Genomic DNA, 14,158 nt, shown 5'->3' with positions numbered 1-14,158 from the left:
CCACTTTGACATTTTTTGTGCGTGGAATTTAGTATCACAACTATTCCACTGTATTAAAATAAAAATAAATGTACTTTCTGACCAGTTTTTTAGTGTACATATTTGATGGGTTGAGCAGATGACATCACAAAGACCAGATCTGAGCCGAAGCTACTATTTATTATTTAACAATATCTTGGTAAAATATTCACAGCCGTAGTAACAACCTTTATTTTTGCAGATTGAAAAGAAATTTTAGTTTGCACAGTTTGTCTCCAACTGGTTTGAGCTTTCCTTTCATTATCTGAGTACTCATGTAGATCTGAAAAATGAGCTTTTATCTTTGAACGGATGTAGCAGAGGAGTATTTTAAACAAAACATGCACAGTTTGGATATTCATATCTTAGAAATACTCTTGTAGTCAGTGATTCTGTGTGCAGATAGACTGGAAGATCAGATGAAAATGTACAAGTTGTGTGAGCTTAATATAAACTGCCATAAACTGTTCACTTAACTTATCATGCTTCAAGGCAGATAAAACATTTTGTTAGTAAATGTAATAGAAACTTTTCAACATTCAGTCTGTATTTTAGTTTTTAGATTCTTTTATACACTTTTACCTACCAATTGTCATTATATAACTAACCCACAGCAAAGTAAAGGTTGCAGAAAAAAGCTCCACTGATTTATTCTGAGAGCCATGTTAATTCAGTGTGTAAAAATATTTTTATAATATATGCATTGTGTGTGTGTGATGGAACCTAAACAGAAAACCCTGTACATCTTAAGACCAAAAGCATTTTATTCCCTAGGCTGAAAAATAGTGGTAGAAGCACCTTGGTCAAAGCAAGTGCCAGAGCACAGAGGGTGTTAATGGTGTCAGAAGTTCCTGCAGTAATAAAAGTTTTGTTTGGCAAAATTCTAAATTATTCTTACTGAACTGCAGGATCACTGGGAGCTGGCAGGTAAGCAAGTCAGTCCTTCCTGGTAAATGTTTCAAGGGGTCTAAGATAGATTTGTGTTGCTAAGGAGTGAAACTGCCATTTCCTGGCTTATGTTGCCGGTGCTGGAGCTGAAAGGTGAAATGGAGGATATGCAGTTAAAACTCGTGCTGATGAGGAGGAGCAGTTTGTCACACAGAGGGATGAGCTCAATGCTTAGTTTCTCCAGGGCTGCCTCTTCAAGGGACAGACCCCACTTGTACTTTCCTCACAGAGCAGGGACTTGGTTTCAGGTTTTATCCCCAAGGTAAACTTTCCATAGCGAGCCCCAAGCCAAGCTCAGATGGAGGGTTTGGTGAGCCCTCCCTCCCACTGTCTGCAGAGTTCCTTTATATCCCTTTATATCTTTTAGTCTTTCCTTCTTAACACGGTGGTGCTCAGGAGAAAATGTTTTGGTGCCCTTTTAGCTAAATGAAAAGAGATCCATGTGTAAGAAAGGTCACATGTTAGAAATTGCAGCTCTGAGACTCTTGTTGTAAGTAACTTCAGGGAGGAACTCCTCCTCTCTCAGTCTCTGTGATCTCACCAGGATCTAGTCTGTGATAACCCATTTGATGCATTTCAAGAGTGTTATCACAGTGCATTCAGTTATAGGAACCATCTCTGGCTCACCCTTGACATTTGAAAAATCCTTACTATGGTATCTGAATAATTTATTTTAGATTTACATGCCTCTAAAAGTCAGTTCTGTTCATTGCTTTTAATGCCCATTAATAGCTCCTCTTTTTTTCTTCAAGCTAATGTTTTATTTTGTTCTATCTAATACCTACTTATGCCAGTGATGATTTTTATTATTGGTCTTGTGAATTATTTTGTTATGAAACTAGGTGCATCTAATACACTATTGGACACTTATCCTTCCTACCAAAGTCTAATATCCATTGACTGTTGCAAAAATAGAAATGCTTGACAGTTTTGTATTTAAAATATCAAATAGCTATTTATTATTTTAACAGTTTTATAACACAAGCTGTTTCTTAATTAGCTCAAATCCTGCAGCACTTCAGAAAGGATTTATCCAGTAAACGGAATGATCTGAGGTAACACTAGAAACGTGTTAGTAGAAAAAAAAAGAGCAAAACATTAATTTAAAATGTGTTTGAAAAAGCTGCAATGCTTTATTTCTTGTTCAGTACAGTTTTCATTGATGTTGACAGTGGGAAGACCAAGTGATCAAAATAACTTTAAGATAGTGAAGGACCAAACTGAAAACTTTAAATAAGGTTTTGCTTTTGACAGAACTAAATTTTGTCACTTGAGGTGCATTTGAAAATCAGATGTATGTTACTTCATTTTAATTTGGAGGTGTGTTAGGCTGGAAAATGTTGGTTCAGAATGGTGATTGTAAACAACTTACAAATGTGTTTAATTTAGATCATCCCTAGTTATGGAAGAGTGAGATTTCTGTAACAGTCAGGGAAATGGAGGGGATAGTTCTGCAGTTCTAATATCTCAGTACCTTTGAGATGGGCTGTATGAAGTGCTTGTTTGTGATGGGAAAGGAGACTTGGAACATTCACTGTGTTCCAGACTTCAAATGCCTCTGGTAGAGTAGAAAATAGGGAATGCTTCAGTCTGGTTTTAGAAGAGTGCTGCACACATTGGGTGGAAAAAATAGTTTGTGGAGAATTTTGTTGTACTTCAATATCAGATTGGGTCAGCAAGTCATGGAGGAGCATACAGTGGCCTGCATATGCTTCTCTCAGTTTTTAATTAGCTCCTTTTGGTAAAACTGCTGCTACATTTAAGGCCCTTTAATAATGCCACAGTAGCAGTAAAAAGAAGAGTTAGCAGACCTTGTGAATGGTGGGGAGATTCATTCTCATCAAAATGAAGTAAGGCTCTTGAGTGATAAGATGCAGGAGGATACCTATTGTGATACCTATTGCAAAATGCAGATTTGATGTGTTTGCTCTTTATAAAGACTGTCTGGTTTTGTGTAGCCTGCGTTGCTGTCAGTGAATGGCAAAGCTACAGACTGATGATAACAATTGCTTAGTCATCCTTCTTCTGCTGGATGGACTTTAGTTGAGTGTAGATGGATGATATGACAAATTTATTGCTTATTACAGAGTTCTCAGTTTTTATTACTGAATGATTGGGGGGATAGATAATTTTTAATCAAGTCATTAATTTCCCTTGAAATATTGTCTAAACTGTCATAAACTGAAGTTGAAATATCTTTTGCTTCCCCTACATTCATCTTAGTTAGCATAGAATTACTGCAATTCTTAACAAAGTTGGAAAACAAAGGCACAGAAAGCATTAAAATATAAGATAAAAATGATGAAATGTAAGTTCAAACATATATTTTTTTTCAAAATTATTACAGAGCACAACTTTACAGAAAGCTCACAGTACTTTCTCAAAAACCTGACTGGTTTCCAGTGTGAGATCATCTGGATAAAAAGGTGCAAAGCACCATTAAGACAATTGGTAATTTGTGTAACTTGCTCTTGTTTCTCACATTCTTCTCTTTTTATAATGCTCTTACTGTTCCAGTGAGGCTTTTATGTTAGAAATTGAATTTGAAAATATTTTAACTTGGAAAGCTGTAGTGGAGGATTTATTAGTGGGACAACTAAAGTCTTTTGTGCGTGCTGCCTTCTGCTCTTTACCAATGCACTTCAATATCAACATTTTTTTTCTGGTTGGCAGGCTGGTACAGTGAAAAACTAAGAAGATTTACATCTCAACCTCTGATGTTACACAGATTAATTGTCATGATTATAATTGTTTGTGATATGCTGGCATCTAAAAATATTTACTGTGATCACAATTCTATGATGTGTTTTAATGAATATGAAAACAAAAATGTTCATACACCAAATATTTTACATCAAAAAATAGAAGATGGAAAAAAAGGCAGTGGAAACTATTCATATCCTGATTGTATGAAAAAAATATGGTGTGTTGGAGTCCTTCAGGAACTATAAGCAGCAGGAAGAACTTGTGTGTTAGTTCAGTGCTTTAACGTTGTGTTATTGTTGGATGGTGAGATTTGACAAGCAGCCATTTATTTGCTGGTTTGTAACCAGGTTTTTGTGTTCCTGTTACTGTTTGTGGTCATTTCTGTAACCTGTCTAATTGCAAGGTTGCAGCGTGCTCAGCACTTGGGTCCTGCTGCCAAACCATGTGTTGGTCTGCTCAGCTTCAGCAGGTCACTCGAGCTTTGATCTGACTTCATGTGTAAAATCTCAGCAATGTTTGCCTACCTTTGTGAACTAATTGAGGATCTTACTGGTAAAAAGCACCCATTAGGAGAGAAGTGGGCCATGTTATGGTTACTTTTCAGAAATAATTGACCAGTCTTAATTATAGGGTAGGAGAAGGATTTTTGGAAGGAGTAAAAACAGAAGTCAGCTTTAGTTTTTAGTGTCAACAAGAGGCTGGCTAACTTGCTGTTTTACAGCTTTGTGTAGCTGCACTGTCATGATTAAAGGCTCTGACATGTCCCCCTCCAGTCCGGCTGCACCATCTTGCATCACGTGGCGAAATTGCAGCTTCACAGACTGTTTGGGTCAGGGCTGTCTCTGCTGAAAATCAGTGGGAGGAATAAGTTGATATCAAACATCAAGTCAGAGCATCTCTGAATGCTTGAAAGGCTGCCATGTCCCTTAGTGCTCAATTTGAATTAAAACATGTAACTGCACTGAAGACAGAAGCCTGTCAGAGGTGCAGCCAAGGAAGTCTCTCAGTACTTGAAGCGTGTGTTTTTCTTTTCTCCCTCTATTGTCATTCTGTTACTGAGATAGAAAATATGGCAGCTGAAAATGTAAACACGTTTCTTTGTCTCATCTTGCAGGCCGAAACAGCAGCAACAGAATAATTTTTCCTTGTTTTCTTCCACCAAGGGCTGGAATTTCAGAGGGGTAAGTTTCATATTGTTTTGTTCAGGGTATGACATTCCCTTCTGTTGCAGTGGAACTTGGTAGTTAAACCATAATCTCTTAGGACTAAAATCATGGCAAACAATTAGACCGAAACTTTTAGTTTTGTACCCTCCTTAAAAGGTTTTCTAACAATACCAGTTTTTTTGGTTTTTTAAAATGTGTTTGATTGTATTATTCTGAGGTGTGCAGGACATAATCACACTGTACGTTAACCTACTTTAAATTAAAAAAAATAGAATGTGTTTTCATATCTGAAAATGAATAATGGAAACTGGATGATGCTGTTTAATTCTAATACAGATATTTGTAAAGTTATTGCAAGTTTACATATGTGAACTTTGCAGAAGTACAGTTAAATCATAACAAAAATTATGTGGGTCTCTTACAAGGCAGAAGGGAATAGGTTTTATTTGCTTGGCTGAATAAGGAAATGTGGAAGCTTGTGTCTTCCCAATGAAACTGAAAAGATACATGAAAAAGCAATGCAAATGACATTAAAAATCTTTATATTTGCTCGTGGTATCAGGAGCTTTTATTCTTGTCCTCTTCAGGTTTCAGAGGTAGCTTATTAGCAGGTTAATTTGTTCAGAGAGTCAGCCACGTGATCCCCTCTCTGTCCCATATGGCCTGTGAGCCCTTCTACACCATTTGATGTAAAACCTCATGTCATGGTGGTTTGTGGCAATGGTGTGTTCACCATGTGTGTAAGCACTGGAGCCTGGGATACAGTCCAGGGGAAGTCACTGCATGTTGTATCCAAGTCATACTAATGTTTTGGTTAAAGGAAAGGCTTTTCTGCCTTGCAGACTGCTTAAATATAATGAACACTAAATTACCGTTAATGTGGACTGAGTTGTATTTGGGAGACCTTATAAATTTGTTTACTCTGAGCTTCTTCCAACAAAATAGTTAAGTAGACAGACATTACTTAAATGCTCTGCTGAAAGAGTTAATGGCATTGATGGATTTACTGGTGTGTGTTGTTCATAATATGGTCAACTTCATTAAAACAAAAAATATTTTTCACTGAATTTTGCATTCTAATTTGGTGTTTTAAGCAGAGCATCCACTATTGTTTAGTGTGAGCTTTTTGTTGTCATTGTTTCTTGTGTTGCACCAGGGTGAAGTTGTCTGTGATACTGAGAAAATAGTTCCTTCACAAGGGCATGGTCCAGAGTGTAGGCAAAATACCAACAATATCTAAGCTGTAGATTAATTATACATTTCAGAGGCAGTATAAAAATAAAATTGACTCTAGTGTTCCCCTCAGTTCTCTCCTAGCTATGCTGTAAAAGTAATTGTGGAAGAAGGTGGGTATGAAAATAGTGGGAAGAGTACTGTAGGTATGCGTTAAAGCTGAAGAAACAGTGATCCCAAGTTCAGAGCAGAAGCTCACTGAAGTGAGGACTTAGGGCTGGCTTCACAATGGCAGCATGAGGTCTGTGATGCTGTGTGGTGCAGGTGGAGTAAGCTGTCCCCAAAGAATGGAAACTGGGGAGTAAAATCCTTCAGAATCAAGAACCTGAAAGCAGATAGGAATAGTAGTATTAGAGAGCAAACAGGCAACAAGTTAGTGGATCTTCAAGCTGCTTCCTTCATGTGTAGAAATGAAGATCTGTGGCAGGTAGCTACCACCTTATTTTTAAGGAAATTGTAAGATACTGACACAGATGTCAAGTTCTACAGCTGTAATATTTCATACAGTGTGTAGTAGGCAATTGCAGTTAATTGTTAGACATAAATGGCTGCATCAAGGGAAGAACCTGTTTGAGTTGTTCACTTGATGTGATTGGATGCTGAAGCCAAGATAGCTGAGCACTGGTAAAGAGAGAGCTAAGTGTCTGTTGATATTTGCATTGTGTGAGCATTAATTTTATTTTGATGGATGGAAAAAATGTGTTATGAAAAGCCCAGTGGGCAGACTTGAAGCCACATAGGTTTTCATAGAGATGGTGACAGATAATAGGTTGGCTTTGATGTCTTTTCTCAAACAGGACTAAAACCTTACTGGCTAAAATAACTAGGTTAATGTTGACGGTGGAGCAGAGCCACAGCTGAGTGTAACAAACACAACTCTGGAGCTGACTTATTCATGGCTATGTTTTTTTTGACTTTTATTTCTATTATTACAGACTGTAATACAGGATCATTTCAACAGTCACAAATAATAACAAAGAATAAAGTGATTAGCACAGAATTGCAACATTGTGCTCATCTCCCTGTCCTCGCTCTGCAGTCAGTTCACTCAGTTGCAATGTCTCAGTATCACGCTGATACAAGGACACGTTAAAGAAACCTGGAAAATACACCAACGTAAACCTCAGAGTAAGATAAGGAAGGCCCGGATGTGACACATTTACCAAAGAAACTCCTCTGCACTTCTTTTCCTTACTTAAATTTATCAGAAGAGGCAGATTTCCATCTTGAGCAGCACTTCTGAGTTCCATGGTTAGAGGTCATGTTCAAGTCTCTCAATGGGGATTTTCATGTTTCTGTTGTTTCTAGGTAGTGCAAGCAGCGACTTCCAGAATTTTGGGCAGTGTTTAGATATCAGTGGGGAGAAAGGAGTTAATAATTTTGTTTTAACTGAATAAACCAAACCTGGTTGAAATATGTTACTGAGCAGTGAAATCTTTTTGCTGCAAGCTCCTCCTGCATACACAGAAAGCATCAGGTTAATTTGGGGTTTGAAGAGATTTTTTTAGTCAGGTATCTAGCAAATAGACTATTATAAAGGGAAAGTACTTATAGTGACAACTGTCATTCCAGAGGAAGAAACAAAGACCCTGTGGGGATAAGAATATCCCATACTGGAGGAAAGACTAGAATGTAGGAGGTTGGGTGTTAGAGGTGGTACTTAAAATAGAAAAGGACTGAAGCAAAGGAACATAAAATATAGACTATAGAAAAGGAATAAAAGCAAAATCCTATCTTGGATATAGGATTGGAGAAGGAAAGGGGAGGAATCTGCAACTTGGAAAGAGGGATAGCCAGGGTGGAGAAAGCAAAGAGCTGTGAAAGAATTGTGAGAGAGAGTGGAAATGGATAGAGTACAGAAATGGAGGAAAGCTAGGGAGTATAAAAGCAGAGAGATGGACGTATAAAGTGGAGGCAGAAATCTGGAGAGCACTGCAGGTTTATCAGTTCAGCCTTTCCAAGTGCTGACCCTGAGATGATAAGATGATGTCAGTGGGGAGCAAATTGTGCCTGGGACTTGGTAAGGAGAATCTGAAGGGATAGGGCAGTTCAGAGACAGGTCAATAATGAATATAAAGAAAACACCAGCACAGATCTTGACACAGAAAATAATATTAATTCTGTTTTTGCTTTATCTTCTGATGACCATTAACTCTCACTGTCCTTCCCATCTCCATGCCACCCTTCCCTTAAAACCTTGATGCAGATAAGTGGCTTTCCTCTTCATCACTGTTTGGTGCTTGTAAGTAGGAGAGATCAGGTTAATATGCTGCTCTGAGTGTCTGTGGAAATGATGTGTGATGTTGCTGTCTAGAGTGGGAAACAGCTTCATTTGACAAAGCTGTCCATCAAATGAGGATGATGTGTACAGTCATCCACACACAATTAGATGTGAGGATTAAAGCTTCTGTGGTTTTTTGGTAGTTATGATACAGTCTTGAGTTATATGCTTGTATGCGATTTTCTACCTCACTAAGAGCAGTCAGTTTTATAAACAAGGAAGTTTTGAATTCAAGAAGAATAAGAATCTCTTGAGAGTTTGAGATTTCAGCTGCTTTATCTATCTCCCTTCCTGCTCCCTTGAAAGCACCCACTTTGTTTATGCCAGCAGGATAAACTTCTAGACTCAGATATGCAAATGGAAATCTTCAAATGATTGTTTTTCTTAAAAAAAAAAGTGAATTTGGAGAAGTAGTGGTACAGTGTTGCTATGATGACATTGGAGTTGGCTATGAAGAAGCTGCCAGTCCATCAAAAGAAAAGCAGTTACCTGATCAGTGAAGAATACTGGGCTGTAGGCAGAACTGAAGAGGATGCTGGTTTTGTCTGCACTTGTCTCTGATGTGCCTCTCACTGTTCCACTGAGAGAGCATAATTTCCTGCATGCTTTAAGCCAATATCTGAACCATTATGATAGTTTCTTTATCTCCTCCCTGCCACTCACAACAGATTTGGCTGAAGATGTTCAGTGCTGAAAATAAATAGAGAAATCTAAACCAACATTTTGTACTTGAAATAGTTAGAGGCATGTGTTTAGTGCACAGTTGCCTAAAGATTGAAGATAATTTATTGCAATGAGGCTTCTTCCTATTTCCTCCTTGTTTACTTTCTAGTTTTTAGAAGCATCTAGCTGAGCTGCAGATGTGGTCACCTGTGAGGAAGGCTGATCTAATTTATGAGAAACTTGTCATAAAAAAGTGTTGAATATGCAGAAAGTCAGTTTTAGACATGTAAGTGGTTTCTGTGCTGGTTTTACTGCACGTTTACTGTGTTTGTGGGGGGAGAGGTGTCTGCCATGCCAAATGAGAACAATTCCACTCTTTTCAGACAGTATTTGGAAAAGAGTATATTTTTGTGCAGACTGGCACACTTCAGTTATCCCATTCAGAGTGCATGAATCTCAACAGGATAAAAATTTTTAAGAGAGAAAATAAGTTTTACCCTGGCTTTAAATTGATGAATAATTGGATAAATGATATGATTATTTCCTATCATAGAAAGCACCTCTGTACCTCTCCTGGTTTCTGCCTGGTTTTACTTAATTTCTGTGTCCACTGATAGTTGTTTGTCTAAGCAATGATGTTACCTATAACAGAAACTTATTAGAAGTGATATCACTCAGGCCTTTTTTCATACTTGTTGAAACAATGTTATGCACTACTGTCTCTAAATCAAATGTGCTTAAATACCATAATCTCTTGGTATGTCCAGTATGATTTTAAAACACAAGGTATCACATGCATTTAAAAACACGTGGTTTTTTGTTAGTTCTGTTTGTTTCTGTGCACAATTTAAGCAGCTTCCTCAGAGGGGGATGGTTACTTTGTCATTGACATCATGTTTTATAAGTGGCTATTTTGTGTACTCAGAGCATAGCTGGCAGTGGAATAATTGTACCTGTTGTGACCTAGCAGTCAGCAGTCAGTTCCTTCCCGTGCCATAGAGAGGCTCTGAGCAGGGGAGTCCAGCTGGGATCCCTGCTCCCCATGGCTACTCTCCTCCCTTTGTCTTTGCAGAGAGTCCCATGTCTTCTAACCTGCAGCAGGGTAAAGATACATGGATGCTTAATCTCTGACCTGTCTCCTCCTCCTTTGTCTTTGAACAGAAGAATTCCATATTCCTTTTCTGCTTTCCAACAGATGGTGAATTCCTGTGTGCCACTCACTCCTTTTAGATCTCTTCCTCTGTCTTCTTACAATGGGTTCAAGCTCTTCTGTTTCAGAGTTTGTCTCAGCCCTTCTCTTTTACTGCCTGGCTCTGCTCAGACTTGCCTTTAGTGTGCCTCTGTCGAGGAGCTATTGTGCTGCTGTCCAGCACTGACCTTGTCTGGGCCAGGATGGTAACTGACACCAAAAATAGTAAGAAGCAATTCTGTAACTCTGTTCTTGAAGTTCTTTCTTGGGGGCAGGGAAACTTTACTTCACACCATTGATTATAAATATCCTCCCATGATACACAGTTTCTGGTTCAGAAGACAGGAGCTTATAAATGGTACCAACTATTCACCCTGGACACATTTTTGTTGGTTAAAGAGTTGGGCTTGGTGTCTCCCTGCTTAACCTATGGGGCGGAGTTTTAAATGGTTTAGCTTGTTATTGGTTTTGGTTTTGAACAAACCACTGGAACTGTTGTTGATTCGTCACAAGACTAATTTCTCTTGGAACAGCAAGGTTTGTATTGGCACACAAGTAGAGATGCTATCAGAAATTCATTGTGTGGCATTTGCGTAACTGGAGAGTTCCATCTGCAGTTTCAAAACACAGCAGAATTGTCATATTCTCAATGTATCCACTGAATTCAAGTACAAATTCAGAGTGACCAGTTATAAAATTTGAGGAATTAAAAATTGTATTATTCCAAATCCATGTGCTGAGTCAGCATGGCTTAATCACCATAACTTGTACCCACAGTGTGTGATGCAAGATTAGCCATGTCACACTAGAACGTTTTATTTGGAATTCCAGCCAAACATGCTTTGTTGATATGTGGGATTCTTAGGCCTGTAAAAAATGGCCTTATTTCTTTGTAGGGTCAATGGATACTGTAAGGTACAAGGTCCTCTGCATAGAGTAGTGTGGCAACAGGAATGGGCTGGAGCGACAGCTGTGAGTTGTTTATAATTAGTTACAAAGGAGAATGATGCTGACTGGCCTTTAGGCTTCAAAATTCCAATAGTTGGGGACTCAGACAAACCTGTGCATGTTTTGTGATACCTAGGGAGTACTGCACTGCTTAGGAGTTAGTACTGACTTCATTAACTCAATTCAGTAGCTGTTTTATTAAACTTTCACAGCTTTTACATCTGTGAAAGAAGACTCCCAAGAAGTCATCTATGAGATAAGTACATAGCCATTAAACTGTCCACCTAGTTTACAGAGATGTGTCCAAGTTGATTACATGGCAGTTATATTTACATTCTATGTCTCTTGGGGCAAGAGTACTGAGGCCCTTATAGAGCACTTGGCTGGGGCATTCCTGAAAAGACCTCCACAGACTTGGACATCTGCAAGACTTTTCACCCATGACTTTTGTTGTAAAAGGTAGATATTCTGCTTACTAAAGCTCAGTTATTCAATTAATACCTTGAATTTTTTGATAATGAAAATACTGCGATATCTCTCATTTGGAGAGGTTTTGTATAATTTCGTTTTATCTTTTCAAAGAATGGATTTTTTTTAATACTTCATATAGTCCTTCTGCTACTGTGTAGGGTTTTGTTTTATGGATCTTTGTCAGTGCTTTGTAACAAGTTTATTTTTGCTCCGGGTGTGGTTTGTTATTTATAGCAGAAATATTCTGTATACGCTATAAACCCTCCATGCCAGCTATTTTGCACATACAAACAATACTGAGCAAGAAGCAGCATGTGATTAAGCAGATAGGTGCAATTGTGGTTCTCTTATGCTAAATTGGATGTTCTGTTATAGAGCAGATTTCCTGTCTTTAATCATAGACTGGGTGTTACCTTGTACTCCTGCTGTCATTTACTGTTCTTTTCTTTGTTCAGCAGCAGATGAACTTGACCCCTGTTCAGTTTAACTCAAACCAAACTCTGCCCATTTCTTTGTCTTTGTTTCCCCCCACTCCACCAGTGGCTGCTCTTTGAGAACACATGATGTGAAATTACTATTTCCTATGACTTTGTTTCAGAAACCTCTAATGGTTAGCATAGAGATGCTCTTGTCCAGTCTGAGAAACCAACATTTTAGAGACAGTTTTGAACTATACATTGGTATTTTATTGATGCTGCACTGTTTCATATTAGCAGTTTTATTTTCAGTTGTCTTGTGCAAATGAAGGGCTGCACCCATGGGCTTGAACTGCTGTTGTGTTTGCTTTTACTAGTGATGCTTGCAGGAGAGCTATCACAACCTCTTACAAAGATCCATTGTTAATGTGACTTTCCATTTTCACCAAATTGTTTTGGTGGTGTGTAATCTAATCTCGTAGTGCTTATATGCAAAACTCACTGGTCATTCTAAGTTGATTGTAAAAGTTTTCAATTAGGTAATGCTTAGGTATTATTATTTGAAACTGTGGATTAAATTAAAAAAAAAACAAGTACATAGATGGACTACACATTTTCAAAAGTATATCCAAAGGGAGTTGGAAAATCATCCATACTGGAGGTTTTATTCTGACATCTTCCTCTCCATTTGCAGTCCCACAGGTTCTAATTTAGTTTGTCAAGTTGTACTTGTGACTGAAAGCTAAACAAAACGCTTTTAAGGACCAGGAGAGAAGGAAAAACTCCTGAAAAGTTCTGAACTTCTGAAACAGTTTATAAACAGTCCTGAAGCTGATGGGAAAAGAAAAGAAAGTTTGAGTTCCTCTCAATTTTGAGGAAGCACTTTGAGGGGTTTTTTGGTTTCTCCATGAGGACTCCCCTTCATTCCAAACACAGAGGGGCTTTCACAACCAGAATCGGTCAAACATCTCAGTTGTAGAATGAATCCTAATTATTTCTATACATAAGAGCAAGATTCTTCTTGAAAGCTGTGTTTAGCATTTACACAGCGGTTAAAAGTGATGGCCCATCTTTTAAAATCTGACACAAATGCTTAGTAAGAACAATATGATGGTACCTTCTATTTATTGCAGCCTGAAAACAAATTTTGTTGTTACAGTAGCAACCAGAAAATAAGGTCTCTGTTTTGTTGGATATTACACAAAGACAGTAATAAACTATTATTTCTCCAAAGAATTTACAATCTAAGCATGTGTAAGAACATACTGTAACATTTCTTTAATAATACTAAATTAAGTTTTTGAAGTAAATTCAGATCTGTTGAAGCTCCTAAATTTCATTCGTGATGAATCTTTGTAATTCAAATTTTTTGTAAATTTTTTTTTCAAATCTTTGTAATTCCTGGGTTCCGTTACGTATTTTGTAACGGGATATCCCATTCCTAATTGGAGATGAATATAATATGTATATATACAGTCCTGATATTTAGTATATATAATGTGATCCTAACATGATTTGAGGTAATGTTCTCAGGATATGTAAAATGCACATTTAAAAATATTTGTTACATTGTTTTTGATGCAAAAGTTGTACACAGGCTGTGTCTGTCTCTTTCTAGATTGTGGCTACTTGTAAAGCTTTTCAGAGAGAGTTAAATTTAGCATTCTTAAAGCACTCATAATGCACAATGAGAAAACAGTTTCAATCTGTCTCTGTGCCAGCAGGCTCCTCACTGAATTTGTGAAACTTAGTTCTTTTCCAAGCACTGTTTGCAGTAATTCACAACTTTAAATATTCTTAGAAGTAGCAGTCATAAGTTCCAACAAACCCTGTGTCCTCCCAGACCCTTCCAAGAGTCCAAAGCAGAGCTGTAGCCTTGTGCAAAGGTCATGGAAAGAGGGCACTTGTGCTGATCCTAAGGAGATTAGATTGCATGTCCTGACTGCAAGGATACTGGGAGGAGATGGGAGAGAGCTGCAGTGCTTCCTGAGGGTCCTCAGTTGGGCAGTGGCTGGTGCAGTTTATTGTGGCACTTGCTTCTGGACTACTACAAAAAGAAAAAAAATATATTCTCAGAAAAAATAAAAATCATTCTTTTCTAAATGTCATTAACACATCA

General features: G+C 37.8%; 1 protein-coding gene across 2 annotated transcripts in view; it reads left to right on the top strand.

The window, feature by feature from the left end:
* Window positions 1–14,158, top strand: part of ARHGEF3 (Rho guanine nucleotide exchange factor 3) — a 106,944-nt gene that overhangs the window by 28,835 nt on the left and 63,951 nt on the right. For both annotated transcript variants that reach the window (XM_077184601.1, XM_054640261.2), the window contains one exon: window positions 4,787–4,853. In XM_077184601.1, coding sequence (XP_077040716.1) covers window positions 4,787–4,853 — 67 coding nt within the window. The remainder of the gene's footprint in view (window positions 1–4,786; window positions 4,854–14,158) is intronic.

This window comes from Agelaius phoeniceus, chromosome 11, assembly GCF_051311805.1.
Source record: "Agelaius phoeniceus isolate bAgePho1 chromosome 11, bAgePho1.hap1, whole genome shotgun sequence".
In the NCBI taxonomy this organism is placed as follows: Eukaryota; Metazoa; Chordata; class Aves; order Passeriformes; family Icteridae; genus Agelaius; species Agelaius phoeniceus.
Note: the sequence above shows the minus strand (reverse complement) of the source record. Positions and strands in the feature narration are given on the sequence as shown.